This window comes from Natrix helvetica (genome assembly GCF_964273705.1).
Source record: "Natrix helvetica genome assembly, chromosome: 2".
NCBI lineage: Eukaryota > Metazoa > Chordata > Lepidosauria > Squamata > Natricidae > Natrix > Natrix helvetica.
The window spans coordinates 273017933-273040402 of NC_138552.1; the positions used below are offsets into that span (position 1 = coordinate 273017933).

Below are 22470 nucleotides of genomic sequence, written 5' to 3' on the forward strand. Positions count from 1 at the left end.
ATGAGGGAACTGTCGGGCACGAAAGGAGGGTTTTCAGTCTATTCACACAAGAACTGAGAACTCCTCAAACACGGGTCCGAACTGGGCTGGACTGAGTTTTTAAACTGACCACAATGAGGAGAGGAGGCGTGGTTAAGAAAATTAACTCAGTCCTTGGGCGAATAGACTGAATTTAACCCTTGCTTGGACTCTCCAAGCAGTGCACAGAAGAATTAATAATTTGGGTAAGACTTGGTAACAGGAAACGTAAAGATATAGGATTCTAAAATAATAATATTTTAGCAGATTGGCTGATGCTATAGATCAGTAAAGTCACTTCCGGTTTGTTTGGAGGGTTGTTTTGAGCACTCCGAAGGCATCAGGTAAGCCTCCGGACGGTCCCTGAAGCCTTCGGAACGCTTAAAACGACCCTCCGAGCAAACCGGAAGTGACTTCCGGTTTGCACGGAGGGTTGTTTTAAGCATTCCGAAGGCTTCAGGGAAGCCTCCGGATGATCCCTGAATCCTCCGGGGGGGAGGGGGAGGCTATTTTCACCCTCCCCAGGCTCCTATAAAGCCTCTGGAGCCTGGGGGGGGGGCGAAAAAAGCATGTAAAAATGGGGGGTCGCGCCTGTTGTGCGCGCATGTGCACTGGGGGGTCGCGCATTGCATAATGGGTGCGGCACACACGCACATGACCCTCCTGCGCTCCCCCACTTGTGGCACACGAGCCAAAAAAGGTTTGCCATCGCTGCGATAGATTGTGAAGTTTATGGATTTGATGATTATGAAGAGGCGATATGCCATGAAGCCAATGTAATTATATAATTACGCTATATAAGCTCTGAAATCAAAGTTAAGTAAAAACACTGGAGAACAATTAAAAATTAGGGGTGCAACCATATGCCAATGTTGCAGTCCAGATGTTCTGTAAAAAGTGAATGAACAGACTGGCATTTTGAGAATAAACAACTAGTGCCGGCTTGGAATCACATTTTGAAAAATAGAAAGTAACCTCACACTTTTTAACAAGTCAAGAAGCAGTCATAATTTTTTCTGGAATTGTCAGCAACCAACCTGAACTGGTGCGAAAAGAGGCTTGCTACAGGAGTGCCTAATTTATCTCACTTTTCATGCAATTTGCATTTCAGGTTCTTCAGCTGCATTGATTTGGGATAAGAACTGAGGGGGGGGGATGTAATACTTTGTGCTTGCAGCTAAGAAGGTAAAGCTGCTTCTTTAGGCAGCAACTGCGACTCAGCCAGGCTAAGAATAGTGTGCCAAAGGGGAAGGCAGACCTGACTAATTAGCCCAGTTAGCCAGCTTTTAAACAAGCCACCCTGGTCCCATTAAATATGGAACAAAGGTTAAGCATCTGTTTTTCAAGAGGTGGTTAGCACATCACAGAGCGTACTCTGACAGGTCATAGGATGCCATCGTTTTGAATGGGATTTTCCAAACTCCCTTCCACAAATAAAGCACTTTACTACTTCCAACTGCACCATTGTATTAATTCCATTGTATTAAAGGGCAGCAGCCTTTATAACAAAAGTTCATATGTAGCAGTCATGATATTAAACTAGAGTTTTGTTGGACAAATGCAGTATTCCATGTGTGCTAAGGATAGAAGATAAGAGAATTGCTTTTGTAGGTAGTCCTTGACTCACAACGATTCATTTAATGGTCTGTAGAGATTCTCAGTTATCCAGGTCATGGTTGTCTCAAAGGTGCTTTTTCAGGAGGCAGCTGGACTTTCTTGGGTTTTTTTTTCTTTTTCTTTCTTTTGTTTTTGAAGAAACGTTTTGAAAAAAACAGAGAAGTCCCGTTGCCTCCTGAAAAAGCACCTTTGGGACATTCATTTAATGACTATTCAAAGTTAAAACGGCACTGAAAGAAAGTGTTTTAGGACCACTTCTCACACTTACGATCATTGCAATATCTCCCAAGTATGTGATCATAATTAGGGCTCTTGGCAACCAGCCTGTATTTATGACAGTTGCATCGTCCCAGAGTCTTGGGATTCTCATTTGCAACCTTCCTGGGGAGCGAAGATTGTAAGCAAATTCAAGGGGGGAAACCAAATTCACTTAACTGCATGATTCACCTAACAACTGCAGTGGTTTGTTTAATAAACACGGCAAAAAAAAGATCATAAAATGGCTCACTTAACAACTGCCTTGCTTAGCAACCGAAATTTTGGGCTCAATATTGGTCACAAATTGAGGACCACCTGTATATTGTTTTAGTAAACTTCCTGGAGCCAATAGGCTAGCTGCTGATGTTAACATTGAAAAACTTAGCAGTTGGGTCCTACAAAATGAATTAAGTTTATGTTAATATCTATTCTTATCATGACCAACCAAATAAATGTCTCTAAGTAGCTAGAAACAGACACGACTGGATGCTTTTCTGTTTTGGATTCCCACCAGCATTATTTCTGAACATGGAGATTTCATTCTACCGTTGTGTGTAACAGCTATGGATAGCTCTGACTACTCTTTTAAAAAGATTGGAGTTTGAAGAGTCAAATGTGACTCTTAAGGTAGCCCCACTTTTTTCAGGCTTGCAGAAAAATATGCAAAAAAGAAGGGTTGCCTGAATGACAAGCATAGAGGCTATGCTTGTGCAACATCTGGAATATATTTTCTGTATCATTTTCAAAGCACATAGAGCCCAACATGCAAAGGTTCCTCAAATCTATTGTATACATTATGGGAAGTTCTTTTGTTTGGCTAGTCTGCCATCATTTTTTCCTGAATTATCTATCTATCTATCTATCTATCTATCTATCTATCTATCTATCTATCATCTATCTATCTATCTATCTATCTATCTATCTATCATCTATCTATCTATCTATCTATCTATCTATCATCATCTATCTATCTATCTATCTATCATCTATCATCTATCATCTATCTATCTATCTATCTATCTATCTATCTATCTATCTATCTATCTATCTATCTATCTATCTATCTATCATCTATCTATCTAATCCAGTGTTTCTCAAACTTGGCGACTTTAAGTCCTGTGGACTTCAACTCCCAGAATCCCCCAGCCAGCATAGCTGGCTGGGGAATTCTGGGAGTTGAAGTCCACAGGACTTAAAGTCGCCAAGTTTGAGAAACACTGATCTAATCCAATCCTTCTCTCCACTTCTAGAATTCAAACAGCTGAATGCGCAGATTTCAGCCCACCCTTTCTAGCATTCCATTATGCTCATACGCAGCACAAAGACAGCCCAGAAGCCCCGAGATGAACCAAAATTGTCCTATCATCCTCCCTACAGGTAATAAGACCAGAGGAGATGGTGGAAAGCTTTCATCTAACGAAGAGGCTCTTGGGAGTCCTGAAAATAAAGCCAAATCTTCTGTTTATTAGAAACAGAAGTACTGACAGCTCTTTTATATTCCACTGCCTTAAAGATTGGAATCTCAAGGGATTGGATGTTAATAATATGATTTTTAGCTGCTGTTGATGCAATTTAAATGTACGCATGCAACATGCTAAAACCACAGTTAAAAAGCATCTTTGCTCTGTGCACATCCTACCAACTACAGCTTGATCACGAAACCAAGCACGCAAACCAGAGGTGGTATTCAACAGGTTCTGACCAGTTCTGGAGAACCGGTAGTGGAAAGTTTGAGTAGTTCAGAGAACTGGGTAAACACCACCTCTGACTGGCCCCACCCCCATTTATTCGCTGCCTCCTGAGTCCCAGCTGATTGGGAGGAAATGTGGATTTTGCAGTAACCTTCCCCTGGAGTGGGGAGGGAATGGAGATTTTACAGTATCCTTCCCCTGCCACGCCCACCAAGCCACGGCCACAAATCTGGTAGTAAACTTTTTGAATCTCATTACTGAAGCAAACACTACAGCTATGGAATGGAATGAAAATAAATATTTGGGCCTTTCAAAAGCATTAAGTTAAAATGCTATTTGCCATCGATTCAGTGGGAATACTATATTGGTAAGTAGCCTGTTACTCCACACAATTAGTGGCCTGCTTCTTTTAAATCTGTTCTAAGTCACTAGCTAATAATGTTCTGACTATTCATGAGAACCATCTGATAGGCAACATGATTAGTTAAGATCTCTACTTTTACTGTATATGGGGGGGGGGGGGAGAAACCTGCCAATCACAGTATCGCTGCAGAAAAGGAATAGAGGGTTTAAGACAAAAGTTCCAGACAAGAATTACAATGAGATCAGTTCTTAGTCCCATCATTTTACTGTTAGATTACTGCAGCCTTGGGCAAAACCATCAAGGGCAACAGAAAATCAACTCATCGCAAGACTAGTTTGACATAGCACAAATCCATTCAACCACTGAAAATGTTAGCTACCGTATTTTTCAGATTATAAGACGCACCAGTGTATAAGATGCACTAAGATTTCAAAGAGGTAAGTAAGAAAAAAAGTTTTTTGCCTTCCCTCAGCCCCCAGCAGCCCTCTGCAGGCTTCAGCAGGGCTGGGCAAGGCAAAAACACCCCCATTTCTGCCTTGCTCAAGCCCTGCTGAGGCCTGCAGAGGGCTGCTGGGGGCTTCAGGAGGCTAAAAATGGCTGTATTCGGTGTATAAGACGCACCAACATTTCCATGGTCTTTTTTTGGGGGGGGAGGTGCATCTTATACTCCGAAAAATATGGTATACCTTTGTCCCCCAAACACCTTCAAAAGCAAGTTTTAAGTCTCACTTAAGTGAAAATGGGAATCTTGCCTGTCACTGCAGAAAAAGCCAAGGAGGGCATAGATAGATATCTAGGTTTTAGGGCAGGGGTGTCAAACTGGGCAGCCCGCGGACCAGATGTATCATGCACAGGCCACGCCCACCTCACCTCCACGAATGGGAAAAACATCACGAAATGCCGCATAATGACGTGATGCTTCAAGTTTGACACCCATGCTTTAGGGCAGTGGTGGGCAACCTTTTTTTTCAACTGAGCCAAATCTCGCCAAAACCACGATTGAAATTTATTTTGAGAGCCACATTTTTAAAACCGAAAATACATAGGATGGTACACTGTTTTTAGTTTCAATAAACTCTGGCATTTGAAGCACGCAAGTCTTAAAGCTGTCAAGTTACAAGATCCTTGCATCCCTAACCCTTTAGGGAAAAAACCCCAAGGGGTCTTCAAACCTGACAGCTTTAAGACTTGTGGACTTCAACTCCCAGAATTCTGAGAATTGAAGTCCACCAAGGGCATCAATCATATTAGCCCAGGGATCTGCAAAATTGGCTCTTAAGACTGGTGGACTTCAACTCCCAGAATTCTGAGAATTGAAGTCCACCAGTCTTAAAACAGCCAACTTTGCAGACCTCTGTGTTAGCCCAAAGCCTGGCGCTGGGCGGGCCTTTCTCCCCCATTGGTGGAGCCCCAAGAAGCGAGGAGGGAGAAAAAGAAACGGAGGCGAAGGAGCTTCCCCCCCGCCCCCTCCCAGCAAAAATCTAACCGGGGAGCCGGGCGGGCAGTAGCAAATTAGCCGATCACGCCCCGTGATCGGTTAATTTGCTACTGCCCATGCGGCGTGATCGGCTAATTTGCTACTGCCTGCCCGGCTCCCCGGTTAGATTTTTGCTGGGAGGGGGCGGGGGGAAGCTCCTTAGCCTCCGTTTCTTTTTCTGCCTCCTCGCTTCTCGTCCCCGCCCGACTTCAGGATCCTCCCTAATCATTGTGGGGCGAAAAGAAAAAAGGGAAAGGGGCGCTTGTTTTGAAGTGCCCGAGAGGAGGGAGGGGAGCGGGCTCCCGGCACACAGAAGAGCCGCATTAAAATGTGTAAAGAGCCACATGTGGCTTGCGAGCCGCGGCTTGCCGACCACTGCTTTAGGGGATATGGAGAGTGCTGCCTTATACAGGTAGTCTTTGATTTACAACCACTATGGAGCCCAAAATTTCTTTTGTTGAGTGAAACATTTGTTAAGTGAGTTTTGCCCCATTTTATGAACTTTCTTGCCTCAATTGTTAAGTGAATCTGGTTTCCCCATTGACCTGCTTGTCAGAAGCTTGCAAAAGGTGATCACATGACCTTTGGTCAATTTCAAGCACCTGAATTTTGATCACATGATCATGGGCATGCTACGAAGGTCGTAACTGTGAAAAACGGTCATAAGTCACATTTTTCTGTACCGTTGTAATTTTGAAGTCGAGGACTACCTGTATTCTTTACCTCACTGAGCCACTACCCCCTCCCCCATCTTTCAGTGTTTTTGTCTTCCACGCATTAATCCCAAAATAAGATGTTCCAAATTATGCAAGAGTAAAGGATACACTTCATTCTTTTGCGCAAATCCAAAGGTAAGCATCCAACAGAATGCTGATATATTAAAACAAAAGAAAAGGAGGCAAGTAAATAAAATGTAGAGAAAAAGTAGATTGATTATGTGCCATTAAGTTGTTTTTGACTCCTTGTGACTACCCTAGAAATAAAACCAGTGACGTGAACATTTAAAGCTTGCTTCCACGGGGATATGGAGAAAACTTTCGCATGGTCTTGCCCTCATTTGTACTTCTTTTTCTGCAAATTTCAACTGCAAATTTCAACATTTTGTGATTTCCAAACAGAAATGGGGAATAAATTACAGTAATAATCATCCACACTGAAGGGAAAATGACTACAGGGCCATTTTGATCAAAGCTGGGTCATTCAATAAAGTTGGAGATCTGAGATGAAGACAACATTCAATGCAAGAATGACAATGCAGGATCTGCCACCGCAAGACAGGTGTCAACTCAAGGCCTAAATAATGATTGCCAGCTCTTGAGTAGCCATTTCTACATGGATGCATCAATTGAAATAATAAATGAATAACTACCGTATTTTTCAGAGTATAAGATGCACCTTTTTCCTTCAAAAAAGAGGCTGAAAATCTGGGTGTGTCTGAATGCAGCACACCACCCCTTCACCAAAATGGCCGTGCATAGCCTTAGGAGGCTTCCTGGGGGCTGTGAAGGGCAGAAATGAACGAAAAACGGGCCATTTTTTGCTTGTTTCCCCCCCTCCCCAGCCTCCAGGAGCACTCTATAAGCCTCCTAAAGGCTATGCATGCCCTTTTTTTGACAAAAAACGGGACAGTTTTTGCTCGTTTTTGCCCCCCCCCCCCCCAGCCTTCGGGAGCACTCTACAAGCCTCCTAAAGGCTATGCATGCCTTTTTTTGACGAAAAATGGGTCCGGTTTTGGGTGATCTGAAGAGTGCAAAAACCTTTTTAAAAATTTGCCTCTTCAAAGTCTTGGTGCATCTTATACTCCGGTGCATCTTATACTCTGAAAAATATGGTACTAGGCTCAAATCAGAAGGTATTCAATTAGCCAATTTGAGGAATAGCTAGTTAATATAAGAAAGGGTGGAGCTGGAAATGAAGGGAGAGAGAATCCCAATCTGTTAAAGTTTCAGTGCTCTCAACACACTGGGAGATTGAGAGATTTAATTTCTTAAAAATGGAATATTAATTAAGAGTAAGAGTCCTCTTCCTTTGAGGATGAAATGACAACACGCAGTCTTCCCTGAGTTTTAAATATTTCTCTGCTAGGCACTGGAAGGGTTTGCTTGTTAACAAGGTCGCCATGAGAGGCCTTTCTCTTTGAGAGAGAAACCTGACTTCAGTTTAAGTAGAGGTATTGTACTTCCTTCCAGCTGCAATGATTTCTATATTTGGTTTTTCTTTCAAACCTTCATTATCCATTTTATTTAGCATCCTGCTTCCAAAAGTGGACAACCATAAGTTTTCAAATAGGTCATGATATCTCCTATGTGTTTTTAATCCACAGCATCCGTTAGTCAGAGAGATGTGGAGGCCTATTTTCCATATCTCTGACTAACAGAGAGATCCTGACTAACCACTGATCCTACATCCTCTGAAGCTAATAATGACAAAAGATCTGTCTAGAATAGAATAACTGAGTTGGAAGGGGCCTTGGAGGTCTTCTAGTCCAACCTCCTGCTTAGGCCTACACCAATTCAGACAAATGGTTATCCAACATTTACTACTCTCTCCATTAAAGACATTTTGTCCTATGGTGGGGGCATTTAAATAATTCTGTATTTTTTTGATTATAAGATGCTTTGAAGTATAAGACGCACCTAGCTTTTGGGGAGGAAAACAGGGGGGGGGGAGAATCTGCCTCTGCTTCCCAGCAATTTGCCTCCTTGCAGCAAACAATCTGTTTCACTTTTATTAGCACAAGAAAAAAAAATCTGCCTCTACCTCCCAACAATTTGCCTCCTTGCAGCAAACAGCCTGTTTCAGATTCAGTTTATTCTGATTAGCAAAAGAAAAAAAAATCTGTCTCCAGAAATTTGCCTCATTACATCAAACAGCCCATAGCAATTCCTGCAGCCTGAAACAGCTGATGGATCCAACCAGCAATCAGCTGCTTGTGCTAATCAGGCTGTGCTGAAGCTGAAACTGGCTGTTTCCTGTTTGCTGCAAGGAGGCAAATTTCTGGGAGGCAGAGGCCAGAGGGTGGGGACAGGTGAACGGGGCTACATTCGGCACCCAAATTTTCATCTTCTTTTAGTGGGGGAGTGTGTCTTATATTCCGAAAAATATGGTAAATCCTTTTTTGTCATATGTAGCCATCTTCTAAAATCAGGGCCTCATTCCATCTATGGCCTTTATGGGTACTGGCTTTATCTATGGCCATCTATGATTACTGGCCTTTATATCTTGCTCAAGGTGGCTGTTTCCAATCCATGCAAAAGGATGTGCACCTAAAAAGGTTTGATTTGAAACATTTGAATATTACTAGCTTTGTCATGGTTAGTTTAGCACAAGAATCTGCAATGTTGACCTTCTGCTTAATGGTTCTCAACCTGTGGTCTGCAGACCCCTCGGGGAGGGTGCAATGTTGTTGCAGGGGGTCCAGCAAATCTTGAATTAAGTCTTGGGGGTTCCATGGTCATGTTCCATAACCACAAAAAGTATTTAAAGGGGTTCTGTAGTGAGGAAAAGATTGAGAACCACAGATTGAGGACCTGTTCTAGGTCCCTGGGGAGGATTTAAAGAAAGGAATGGAAGCAGAATGCTTCCCAGAGGCAACCATTCTAGTCCCACTATTAAAGCAATGTGAAAACTGGTGGGAGGGAGACCCTCCAAAAGCTCTATCAGAATGATATAGACAATTACCTTCCCTTAATTTCTCTTAAGGAGACAGATTCAGATATTACATTATGGCATACACAGGGTTTAAATTCTTTAGCTCACAGAGAGAGATTCTCTATTTTTATACAGAATTAAATATTAATGAAATGATTATTTGTTCTGGGCTATAGGTTGTGTACAACTGACTTGGGGTGACCAAACTCAATCAATGGAATTTGTAAAGCAGAGTTTATGGGAGGCCATTGCAGAGCTTTGGATGGAATCCATTCTGTTAAGCGTTCCGGAAGGCTTTAAGATTTGGCTCTGTTTCCAGATGAGAGGTTGTTCTGATTTTGGAACCCCTGTCATGTTTTAATTGCTATGGCTATGGACGCCTGTTTTTATATATATATATATAAAAACAGGCGTCCATAGCCATAGCAATTAAAATATATATTTTATGTATGTATGTATGTATGTATATATATATATGTGTGTGTATGTATATATATATATATATGTATATGTATGTATATATATATATATATATATATATATATATATATATATATATATATATATATATATATATATATATATATATATATATATATATATATATATATATTTATATTTATCAGCACAAATACAACACAAATATAAAAAAGGCAACATTAAAAATGAAAATATGGGTTTCTGTCTGGATGGTTTTCTGTGATGAGCCGAATGACAGAAAGAGGGAGTAGTGAGCTCCCTCCCATATTTGGGCATACCAGGGGTTGTAACACAAATACATACCTATTTCCCTGGCCTTGCTGATAAGGAAGAGAGCCTGTGGCTTAGTGGCAATTACATCGGCCTAATATGCAATACAGCCCTGGTTCAAATCCCAGTAAGGGTATGGCTAGCTGATGAGAGCTAAATAGCTTGAAATGGATCCATACTAGTCTCCCTTTATTTATTTATCAGCACAAATACATCATATATATATATGTATATATGTATATATATATGCTGGTTTTGTTGTATTCGGGTCTTTTCCCGTGTAAGGTTGAGATTGTCTTACACGGGAAAAGACCCGAATACAACAAAACCAGCATACCTACACCCGTGAAAATCTACGAAAACATACATACATACATACATACATACATACATACATATATAATATTATAATATAATATAATATAATATAATATAATATAATATAATATAATATAATATAATAAATATATAATATAATATAATATAATATAATATAATATAATATAATATAATATAATATAATAATATAATATAATATAATATAATATAATATAATATAATATAATATAATAATATAATATAATATAATATAATATAATATAATATAATATAATATAATATAATATAATATAATATAATATAATATAATATAATATAATATAATATAAAGCACAACGGCTAGAAAGAGGAGATTGTGAGTTTCATTCACTCCTTAACCATGTAAACCAACTGGCTGATGTTTACCTAATAAGAGTTGTTGTTGGGTATTTTGTATATTCTCTGCCTAGAGTTCTACTCCCCCTTTCTGTCCTTTGGCTCATTACAGAAGACCATCCAGGCAGAAAACCATATTTTTATTTTTAATGTTGCCTTTGCTATGTTTGTGTTGTATTTGTGCTGATAAATAAATAAAGGGAGACTAGTATAGATCTATTTCAAGCTATTTAGCTCTCATCACCTAGCCATACCCTTACTGGGATTAGAACCTGGGCTGTATTGCATATTAGGCAGATGTATTAGCCACTAAGCCACAGGCTCTCCTCCTTATCAGCTGAGCCAAGGAAATAGGTAGGTATTTGTGTTACAACCCCTGGTATGCCCAAATATGGGAGGGAGCTCACTACTCCCCATTAAAAATAAAAATATGGCTTTCTGTCTGGATGGTCTTCTGTAATGAGCTGAAGGACAGAAAGGGGGAGTAGTGAACTCCCTCCCATATTTGGGCATACCAGGGGTTGTAACACACATACATACATACATACATACATACATACATGCTGGTTTTGTTGTCTTCGAGTCTTTTCCCGTGTAAGATTGAGATTGTCTTTGCAACATTTCAGCAAGATCTCACTTGCCATCCTCAGGCTGCTGTCCTGGGTTTAAAATGCGACCGGAGCTGCCATCTTTCTGTAAATCCTGGTGGGAGGGGATGGGGTGCTGGCTTTGTTTCAACAAGTGGAATGATTGGTTGTGTGGTTGTAACATGATTGGTAGATTGGTGCTGATTGGTGCTGGCTGTGTGTGCATTGTTGTTTTGTATTGTAACGGCCTGGGTTGTGGGTGGTGTTCGTTTGTTGACTAGGGCTGGTTTCCAAATGTTTGGTAGGCGGGAGATATCATCACGTTTATTCATGTTGTGGGGGTGTTTCTCTATTTCGATGGCTTCCATAATTATTCTTTTGTTGAGGTGTTCTGTTTTGGAGATTAACCTGGCTCCTTCAAAATTGATTTCATGTCCTGTAGCTTTAAGGTGCAGGAAAAGGGAGGAAGTTTTTTCTTTTTTTCTTACTGCGTTCTTGTGTTCTGTGATGCGTGCATTTGTTCTCCTGTTTGTTTGTCCTATGTATGTTGCTGGGCAGATTTTGCATGGTATTTCGTAGACTCCTTGGTTTTCTAGCTGGATTTTGTCTTTGGGGTTTCTTAAGATGTTAGCTATTTTTTGGTCAGTGGTGAAGGCTGTCTTGATATTGTGCTTATGGAGAATTTTGCTGATTTTATCTGTGGTGCCTTTGATGTAAGGGAGGAGGGCGATGCCATTGTCCTGTTCTGTGTCTTGGTTTTTTGGGGGGGGTCTCCTTTTGGATTAGGTTGGTGATTGTTTTTCTTTGGAATCCGTTGGAGATTAATACATTTGTGAGTTTGTGTAATTCAGTTTTCAAAGCGGGGTCGGAGCTGCCGTCTTTCTATAAATCTTGGTGGGGGTGTATGGATTGCTGGCTTTTTCAGTAAGTGGATTGATTGGCTGTGTGGTTGTATCATGATTGGTAGATTGGTGCTGATTGGTGCTGGCTGTGTGCCCGTTGTTTTGTATTGTAACCGCCTGGGTGGTGGGTGGGGCTCATTTGTTGAGTCCAGTCATATGTATATATTCATATATGTATTCATTCAAATAACTCTAGGCAGAGAATATGCACAATACTCCTTCCTTCTCCTATTTTCCCACAACAACCCTATGAACATCACCCAGTTGACTTACATACTAAGGAGGGACTGAAACGCACACTCTCCTCTTTCTAGCCTTTGTGTTTTATGCTTTGCTGTTATGTTTTTAACAGCTTTAATTGCATAGCTTGTAGAGTGAGTGCCATACTAAATAACCCAGACCATGATTCATTGAACGAATCATAATTAAATCAAAATTATCACACTGTATGAACCCAGGCACAGTTTCTTCCAATTGGCAGGCTATTCTGATAATTAATTCCTGGTTTTTAATTGCAGGTAACATGGATTAAATTTGGGGTCATCTATATGTAATTTAAATCTGCTGTCTCTAAACTCTGGGCCTTTCATGAGAAAGCTACCATCAATACATTGCACTGGAGACCTTCCCATTAAAGAAACAAAAGAAAACAGGTTCTATTTTTTCTCTATAAACTTCATAAATTTGTGAACTTCCCAACTATATTCCTCCCCAGTCATCTTCTTTTCATAAACTGAAATTCACTAATACTTTAATCTTCCCTCACAGAGACAGGCAAATGAAAGTTACCATCCTTCAGCTCTGAATAATTTATAATTTAAAGTGTAGAAAAAAGCAGGACTGTTTAATATCTCACAAGCAGGCATTGCATTCATATGAAAAGCAGGGTTTTCCCCCACCAATGTAGCATAGTGCTTAAGGTATTGGGATTATACTTGGAGGACCTGAGTTTAAATTCCCATTTCACTATAGTGATTTGGGAGCCATCCCTGAATTAGTTTTACAGATGTTTCAATTGTGTGTCTATGATTCAGTTTTTATTCAAGATACTATGCTAACCCAACGAATGGACTGAAGCAAAGAATCTTATTGATTCTTTGATAATGTGACAAAATTAGTGGACCAGAGGAATGCTGTTGATATAGTTTACTTGGACTTCAGTAAGGCTTTTGATAAGGTAGACCATAACCTACTACTAGATAAAGTAGAAGAATGTGGGTTAGACAGCATCACCACCAGATGGATTCGTAACTGGCTGACCAACCGCACTCAACGTGTAGTCCTCAATGGAACTGCATCTACATGGAGGGAAGTATGCAGTGGAGTACCCCAAGGCTCTGTTTTAGGCCCAGGACTCTTCAACATCTTCATCAATGATTTGGATGAGGGAATAAATGGGGAACTCATCAAATTTGCAGATGACACCAAGCTGGCAGGAATAGCCAACACTCCAGAAGATGGGCTTAAGATACAGAAGGATCTTGACAAACTTGAACATTGGGCACTATCTAATAAAATGAAATTCAATGGTGAAAAGAGTAAGGTTCTACATTTAGGCAACAAAAACGGAATGCACAGGTACAGTATAGGTGGTACCTTGCTCAGTAGTAGTAACTGTGAAAGGGATCTTGGAGTCCTAGTGGACAACCATTTAAATATGAGCCAGCAGTGTGCAGCAGCTGCCAAAAAAACCAACACAGTTCTAGGCTGCATCAACAGAGGGATAGAATCAAGATCACGTGAAGTGTTAATACCACTTTATAATGCCTTGGTAAGGCCACACTTGGAATACTGCATTCAGTTCTGGTCGCCACTATGTAAAAAAGATGTGGAGACTCTAGAAAGAGTGCAGAGAAGAGCAACAAAGATGATTAGGGGACTGGAGACTAAAACATATGAAGAACGGTTGCAGGAACTGGGTATGTCTAGCTTAAGAGAAAGAAGGACTAGGGGAGACATGATAGCATTGTTCCAATATCTCAGGGGTTGCCACAAAGAAGAGGGAGTCAAACTATTCTCCAAGGCACCTGAGGGTAGAACAAGAAGCAATGGGTGGAAACTAATCAAGGAGAGAAGCAACTTAGAACTGAGGACAAACTTCCTGACAGTTAGAACAATTAATCAGTGGAACAGCTTGCCTCCAGAAGTTGTGAATGCCCCAACACTGGAAGTCTTTAAGAAGATGTTGGATAGCCATCTGTCTGAAACGGTATAGGGTTTCCTGCCTAGGCAGGGGGTTGGACTAGAAGACCTCCAAGGTCCCTTCCAACTCTGCTATTGTATTGTATATCTATAATGTATTGGGGTAAATCAGCTGCACACTCTCTCTCTCTCCATCCAACTTATTTCACAGGGTTTTTGTTGATAAATAAATGGAAAGAGACTCCCCACCCCTGTAAACCACCTTACAAGAACGGTGGGATTGTAACAAAAATGTGAAGAATGGCTCTACAGGTAGTCCTTGACTTACAACAGTTCAATTGAATTGAATGGTTGTGCAGACCATTCAAAATTACAATGGCACTGACAAATGTGAAATATGAACTTTTTTCACATTTATGACCATTGCAGCATCTCCAGAGTCACGTGATCAAAATTCAGGCGCTTGGCAACTGACTCATATTTATGACGGCTGCAGTATTCCAAGGTCATGTGATCACCTTTTGCAACCCTCTCACATGAAAAGTCAATGGGGAAGCCAGATTCACTAAACAACCGTGTTACTAACTAAACAATTGCAGTGATTCACTTAAAAACTGTGGCAAGGAAGGTCATAAAATGGGGCAAAACCTCACTTAAATGTTTCACTTAGAAACAGAAATTTTGGGCTCAAATGTGGTGGTAAGTCGAGGACTGCCTGTATTAGCTTATCTATCGCAATGATGATCACAGCAAATGTACATTTTGTAAGTAAATTTTTCTTTTAATCAGTGCTCAATCTCCCAGAATCTTGTTCTAATGACTTCAATGAGTACTAACATTGTAACAGAAGGAGAAAAACTTTGCCTCTTATTTTTTACACTATCCAACAGTTTTGGTATAACCTGTCATGCCCTCTTGTGGGTATGTGTGTGTGCTTTAAAGTAGTGGTCACCAACTGGTGGTCTGTCTACCACTGGTGGTCCGTGAGAAATTTTTGTTGGTCCGCAGAAAAAGGATTTGCATTTTTTTATACTGCACTAAATCAGGGGTCCTCAAACTACGCCCCCTGGGCTGGATATATGCAATGAACGCTTGTGTTGCTGCAGAGAGTCTCCCCTTTCGGGGTCTTTTTGTGAGAGTCGGAGGGGGACAGAAATTCTGACTTGGGGTCTGCTTCAGCCTCCTGATGTGGGGCTTTGGATGAAGGCTGGAGGGAAGTGCTGCTGGTGGCGAAGAGCCAGAGGACCTTGTTCCAGTGGGACTGCATCATGGCCTGGAACTGGCTGACCATCTCAGCCCGCTGAGCCTCCAGGCGCCGGTACCTAGCCTTGCACTCCCGCAGGTCTTCCCTCTGCTTGGAAAGCCTATGCTCGTAGTCCTCAGTGAGGTGCTTCTGCTGAGCCTCCTTCTTGGTCAGATCCAATTTGAACTGAGCCGGCTGTTTTGCCAACTCTTCTGGTGGCTGCTAAGCTCCAATAACTGCTTCCTGTTGGGGCTCTAAGGAGCCCAGGCGAGCAGATGAGGAGTGGCTGGGAGGGGAGGGGTGAGTAGAGGCTGGTGAGGTGCCCCTTGATGTGAGTGACATCAAGTTAGCCACACGCACCCAGCTGGTCATTAGGCAGATCATATTAGTGGTCCGTGGGATTTAAAATTATGAATTTAGTGGTCCCTGAGATCTAAAAGGTTGGTGACCCCTGCTTTAAAGTCAGAATTGACTCCTGCTGATTGCCTAGATCCATGATGGCGAACCTATGGCACGTGTGCCACAGGTGGCACCCGGAGCCATTTGTTAGGGCACGCAAGATGTTGCCCTGTCAGTTTCAGCGTGCATGCACGCACTGGCCAGCTGACTTCGGTCTTCATCTTCAGCTGTTTTTCACCCTCCGGAGGCTCCCTCCTGAAGGCTCCGGAGGGCAAAAAACAGCCCTACGGGCAAACCGGAAATCACTTCCCAAACTTCTGGGTGGCCATAGGGCCATTTTTCGCCCTCCGGAGGCTTCGGGGAAACCTCCTGAAAGCTCTGGAGGGCCTCTGGGGGGGCAGGGGAGGCCGTTTTCACCGTCCCCAGCCTCCTAGAAAGCCTTTGGAGCCCGGGGAGGGTGAAAATGGGCCAAAAGCGGGGCAGTCACACACGCATGAGCGTGTGTGTCACGCTCATAGAATATACACATAGAAGAGGGTATAACACAAAGTCACAAAAAAGATAGGGAAGAAAGGATATATAAATAGTAGAAAGAAAAAGAAGAAGTTGTTCAGAGATTTGGGATATAAGATTCTTTAAAAATAAATGGAAAGGATAAGAGAAAATAAAAATTTGGTAGGTGAGAGGAAGGGAAATATGCATAGATAATAATAATTAGAGGGGGAAAAGTTGGAGAACGTTTGTGAGGCATACACTATTGTCCCTTTTTGGGAGAGGGGGCGGTCTAAAAATCAAAGAAATAAATAAATAAAATAATAAATAAATAAATACTATTGTGAACTTTAATGGTAACACTGACATGTAACATGTATGGTATAGAAAGGATTGCAAGTAAAAAGGAATTAAAGGTAAATTAATTAAGGTGAATAAAGATAGTAGGCCAGCTGATATGTATTAGTAGTGGAACATGAAATGATTATACCAAGTTACAAATAAGAAAAATATTAGTTGGAAAAGTACCCAGAGGAGAGGAAATAAATGGAGGGGGAATTTGGAAATATGCCTAACAATATATATTTACAGTTACAACATGAGACCAAAAATATGGGCACTTACTGATGTATAACTACGTAACAGTATTATGAGGATAGCTGAAAACTTGAATCCGTTTTGCACTTCGGCCAAAAAAGAGGTTGGGTGGGTGGGTGGGTGGAGAGGAAACAAATGGAATTTGTATAAAGGTATACCATTAAAAGGAAAATTAGTGTTTTTTTGGAATATAATTATTAATGCCACTGATATTACATGGGGTTTGCTAAAAGGCGGAAATACACCATGTAAAATTGAAACTGGGAGGGCGATAAAGAGAGGGAAAAGAGTGAGAGAGGAGAGAGGGAAGTAGAAGGGAGGGCAAGAGAAGGAAAGAGGGGAAGTGTGGAAAGAAGGGAGGGGAGAGGGGGAGAGCAAGGGGAAGTAGAGAAGAGAGAGATGGCAGAGGGGAAAAAAGGAGGTAGGGAGGAGGAGAGAGGGGGAGGAAAAGGGTTGAAGATGGAATAGACCAGTGGTCGGCAAGCCGCGGCTCGCGAGCCACATGTGGCTCTTTACACATTTTAATGCGGCTCTTCTGTGTGCCGGGCGCCCGCTCCCCTCCCTCCTCTCGGGCACTTCAAAACAAGTGCCCCTTTCCCTTTTTTCTTTTCGACCCACAATGATTAGGGAGGATCCTGAAGTCGGGCGGGGACGAGAAGCAAGGAGGCAGAAAAAGAAACGGAGGCTAAGGAGCTTCCCCCCGCCCCCTCCCAGCAAAAATCTAACTGGGGAGCCGGGCGGGCAGTAGCAAATTAGCCGATCACGCCGCGTGATCGGTTAATTTGCTACTGCCCACGCGGCGTGATCGGCTAATTTGCTACTGCCCGCCCGGCTCCCCGGTTAGATTTTTGCTGGGAGGGGGTGGGGGGGAAGCTCCTTCGCCTCCGTCTCTTTTTCTCCCTCCTCGCTTCTTGGGGCTCCACCAATGGGGGAGCAAGGCCCGCCCAGCGCCAGGCTTTGGGCTAACACAGAGGTCTGCAAAGTTGGCTGTTTTAGGACTGGTGGACTTCAATTCTCAGAATTCTGGGAGTTGAAGTCCACCAGTCTTAAGAGTCAATTTTGCAGATCCCTAGGCTAATATGATTGATGCCCTTGGTGGACTTCAATTCTCAGAATTCTGGGAGTTGAAGTCCACAAGTCTTCAAGCTGTCAGGTTTGAAGACCCTGGGTTTTTTTCTAAAGGGTTGGGGGTGCGAGGGTCTTGCAACTTGACAGCTTTAAGACTTGCATGCTTCAATGCCAGAGTTCCTGAGCCAACATGACTGGAGGAGGAATTCTGGGAGTTGAAGTCCACAAGTCTTAAAGCTGTCAGGTTTGAAGACCCCTGGGGGTTTTTTTCCTAAAGGGTTAGGGATGCAAGGATCTTGTAACTTGACAGCTTTAAGACTTGCGTGCTTCAAATGCCAGAGTTTATTGAAACTAAAAACAGTGTACCATCCTATGTATTTTCGGTTTTAAAAATGTGGCTCTCAAAATAAATTTCAATCGTGGTTTTGGCGAGATTTGGCTCAGTTGAAAAAAAAGGTTGCCCACCACTGGAATAGACTATAATATGGTGTATGGAAAGCAGAAGAACAAATTGACGAGGCTTTATGGCAAGAGGAATTGATATATTATTGAATATTCAAAAAATGTTGGTTAAGATGTAATGGTATACTTTGGATTATATTATATGTATGTTAAAAAAAAATAAAAAAACTTGGCAAAAAAAAAAAAGAATTACGGTTGTGGGCATGCCAATGCACAACCTCCTGAGCTCCCCTCGTTTTTGGCACGCAATGTGAAAAAGCTTAGCCATCCCTAGCCTAGACCTAGACAAATCCATGCAGTGTTTTGGCAAGACTTTTTGGAAGTTGGTTTTCCATTGTCTCCTTCCTAGTACTTCCTCAGTCCTTCCTAGTACTGAGAGAGAACGACTGGCCCAAAGTCCCCCAGTTCATGTTGCACCTAAGGCAGGATTAGAACTCACGGTCTTCCAGTTTCTAACCTGAGGCCTTAACCATTAAACAAACGAGTGCTTATCTGTTTATTTTCCAGTCAACCCATAACAATCTTTTTCTATGTTGCTTATTTTTCAAGTCAGCAATCTCATATTTGCATTCTGAAGCAGAGAATTATTTTTAATTTGCCAGTTTATATATAATAATCTCATCTGTTGTTGCCTCTGTTGAACTGCCATCCAGGCATCTTTTGTACACTCAGCAGCAAAACCGGAAGTGAATGATTCATTAATATTTTTTTTCTGCAATTTCTACTTTTAAAGCTTCAGGTTAGTCAGATTCGTTCTTCAAATATAATTAAATGGATTTTTTAAAATTGTCTTAATTATCTTTTGTATATGGCTGTCAGTATATTATCTTGTATCTTTACTGACTGTTTATATTGCTTTTGCCAAAATATATAGGGGGTTTGTTCTAATCTAGGAAAAATCCCATTATTTGAAGGAAGATTTCTTCTTTCTGATAGCTTCTTGGATTTTATATGGCCCCTCTCCAGAACTAGAGTGCATATTTCGGAGTTCAGAAGCATTATGGATTTAATTCCAAATATGTGCTTTAGTATCTGAAATGAAATTAGTCTGTAACTCTTTAAAGAAACCGTATTTTTCCCCTGCCTCATGTGGCCCTCTAAAGCTACTACATGGTCCTAGGAAATGATGCAGCTGTTTTGGATGGTCATTAAAGAGAGAGATCCAACCTAGAACTATGGAGAAATTTCCTGACAGAACAGTTAACCAGCGGAATGGCTTACCTTCTTTTCAAGAAGAGACTGAATAGCTATTTCTCTGGAATGATATCAAGTCTCATGTTTGAGCAGGGGTTTAACTCAAAGACCTCCAAGGTCCCTTCTGACCTTATTATTCTATGTTCTACGTTTAAGAGTTGTGGACTTATGCCACAAGATATGCTAAATGCCTGACATTTCAACTACTATAGGTAGACTGTTTTACTGTTGTATAGATCTTACCAGGAAGATTTTCCTTATATTTAAACAAAACCTAAGTAGCTCCTCCTCCTCACACTTGTTACTTCTGATGCTAGTTTCTATAGCCATAAAAAAACAATTCTTGATTTCTTCCTGTTACTTCCCTTCTTGTTCCTTGAACCCAATTATCATGTCTGCCTCATTTCTTTTTTTCCACATTGAACATTCCGTATCTCATTCCACAATTGTATTTGCTCACTTAGATAGAAGCACCTTCTATGTTCAAGTAGGCTTTGTTACATAACCAAACATCAAGAGACATCAACTTCAGACACTCAGGTAGCAAACAGAATTGTAGCAATTATGTAACAATTTATCTTTATCATTATCCAATCAAAAAATAACATTCCAATATGAATTCCCCCTTCATTCCAAAAGTTACATAATTTTTTTTAAAAAAATCAACCCATTAGATTTATGAATAAATCAATCCCCTGGGTTGTCTGCTAACAAAGTAATTTCATGGTTTCAACCACTCTTGGTTGGTCTAGCCAGCAATGAAATTAACAATCTATTCCTAGTTATCTGCATGAATGTACAGTAGTAATATTCCACATATGTCCAGGTCTTCCAATCCTCTATTAAGCCATATCAGTATTTTCAAGAGAACAGGGTCTAAACAAAATAAAGATAATAAAACAGATGGGGGGCGGGGGGGAAGAATACCATGCTTTTTGTGCAGTTTTGGTAGCACACAGTGGTGCTATCCATTATGGTCTCCTGGGAATTGCAGTTGTTAAGTGAATCCCGCAGTCAATAAACAAATTTGGCTTCCCTCACTGACTTTGCTTGTTGGAAGCCAGCTGGGAAAGTCACAAATGGTGACTTCAGGATGCTGCAACCATTGTAAATACATGCCAGTTTCCAAGCATGCAAATTTTGATTATAAAATTTGACATACAAGGCAGTAAATCACTTTTTTCAGTGCTGTTGCAACCGCAGTACTATTGTAACTTTGAAACAGCTACTAAAAGGATGATTGTTAAGTCAAAGACTTCTTGTAAAAGCAAAGTGTCTTTTGCCCAAACTCCCTTCATCCTTACATCCTTTTGAGTTGTCCAACCCTCAATTTAGTGCATCCTCTCCCTTGCTTCATTCCACTTCTCTCTCTTTATAACTGTGTTCATAGGACAGCCATCATTCATTAAGTGAACCTTGTTTCCGGTTAATTTTTCAGGGTTCTCGTCCCACATAGCCCCCAAATCAACCACAATGGCTAGGTTAATACAGCAGGGTAGGCTATTTTACAGTTTTTAAGCCTAGGTGAATCCAGGCCGGGGATCACATTCCCACCATCAATTGATCCACCAGAAAACCCACACTTGCTGTTCCAGGTCTTCCTTCACTCCATCCATCCCTTCCTGATCCATCCATCCTCCTCTTTGCAAGTCACCCCACCGGCTGCCAAAGACATTCCCGCCCCCGCCTCCCGCGCACGCAGACAAGGCACTCGCTGAAAAGATACCGAAATGGAAGGAAGCCCACCACCCCTTCTGACCCCAAATCTCTGCCCTCTCACGCCAATAGGGGAAAGGAGAGCAGCATCCCTCCCCTCGCCGCGCGCCCCTCCCCAGATAGATGATACAGGCGCGCCCAGCTTCAGAAAAAGGAGATGGTAGCCACTGCAGCCTCGCCCGCCCGCCCTCTTCCTAAGCGCTCGCTCGCTCGCTCGCTTTTCCCATTGACGGGGCGTCCCTCCGGGTACCGAAGAAAAGCAGCTGTCGGAGAGCAAGGCGGGCGGAGAGCCGCCTGTTGCCGCGCAAAAGCCGCCGTCTCGCCGCCCTCCTTCCCGTTTCCCTCCTCCCGGCCGGCGGGGAGACCCTCCAGCCTCAGCCGCTCAGTCCGAATTACTCACTGTGCGCAGCTCCTGCGTCCGGTCCTTCATCGCGCTCGCTTCTCCTGGGCTGCGCTGCTCGGCTCTCTCTCTCCGGCACCGGGCGGGCGATCAGGGGAGGAGCGGAGAGAGGGCGGGAGGCGGCACATGCGCCGGTGCTGGCGCGTCGGAGGCGGCGGCCCCTCCTTCCCCGCCCACTCGACGGGGCTGCAAGTGGCCACGATGTTCCTGCGGTGGGCGCGAGTGGGGGGAAAGGCTTCCTATTCCACGTGCTGGCGACGGACTCCCACGTGTACAGTCGCTGCATTCGCTCGACGATGGGGTAATTCCCACCTGGACGCGAATACAGGGAGCCCTCGACCGTTCAACATTACAACGGCACTGGAAAAAAGTAATTTGCGACCATTTTCCACCCTTAGGATCGCGGCCCCATCCCTATGGTCACGTGATCACAAATCAGGCATTTGGGCAACTGACTCATATCTACGACGGGTGCAGTATCCCAGGTTCATGTCCTTTATGACAAGCAAAGTAAACGGAGAAGCCAGATTCGCTTAACAGTTGTGTTACTAATTTAACAATTGCAGTGATTCACTTAGCAATTGTTGCAAGAAAGGTTGTAAAGTAGGCCAAAATTTACTTAACAACTGCCTCACTTAGCAACAGACATTTTGGGCTGAAATGTAGTCATACGGTGTGGATTACCTGTACAGTCATCTTTTCCTTATGCACCAGAGGTGGTATTCAGC

The 22470-nt window shown here is 42.2% G+C and overlaps 1 protein-coding gene across 1 annotated transcript in view; it reads right to left on the reverse strand.

Annotated features, from left to right (window-relative positions):
• STX1A (syntaxin 1A) overlaps positions 1–21859 on the reverse strand; it is an 86207-nt gene extending 64348 nt beyond the window's left edge. Inside the window, exon 1 of the mRNA XM_081944001.1 lies at positions 21743–21859. Coding sequence (XP_081800127.1) covers positions 21743–21772 — 30 coding nt within the window. The 5' untranslated portion in view covers positions 21773–21859. The remainder of the gene's footprint in view (positions 1–21742) is intronic.
• Between the last annotated feature and the right edge of the window lie 611 nt (positions 21860–22470).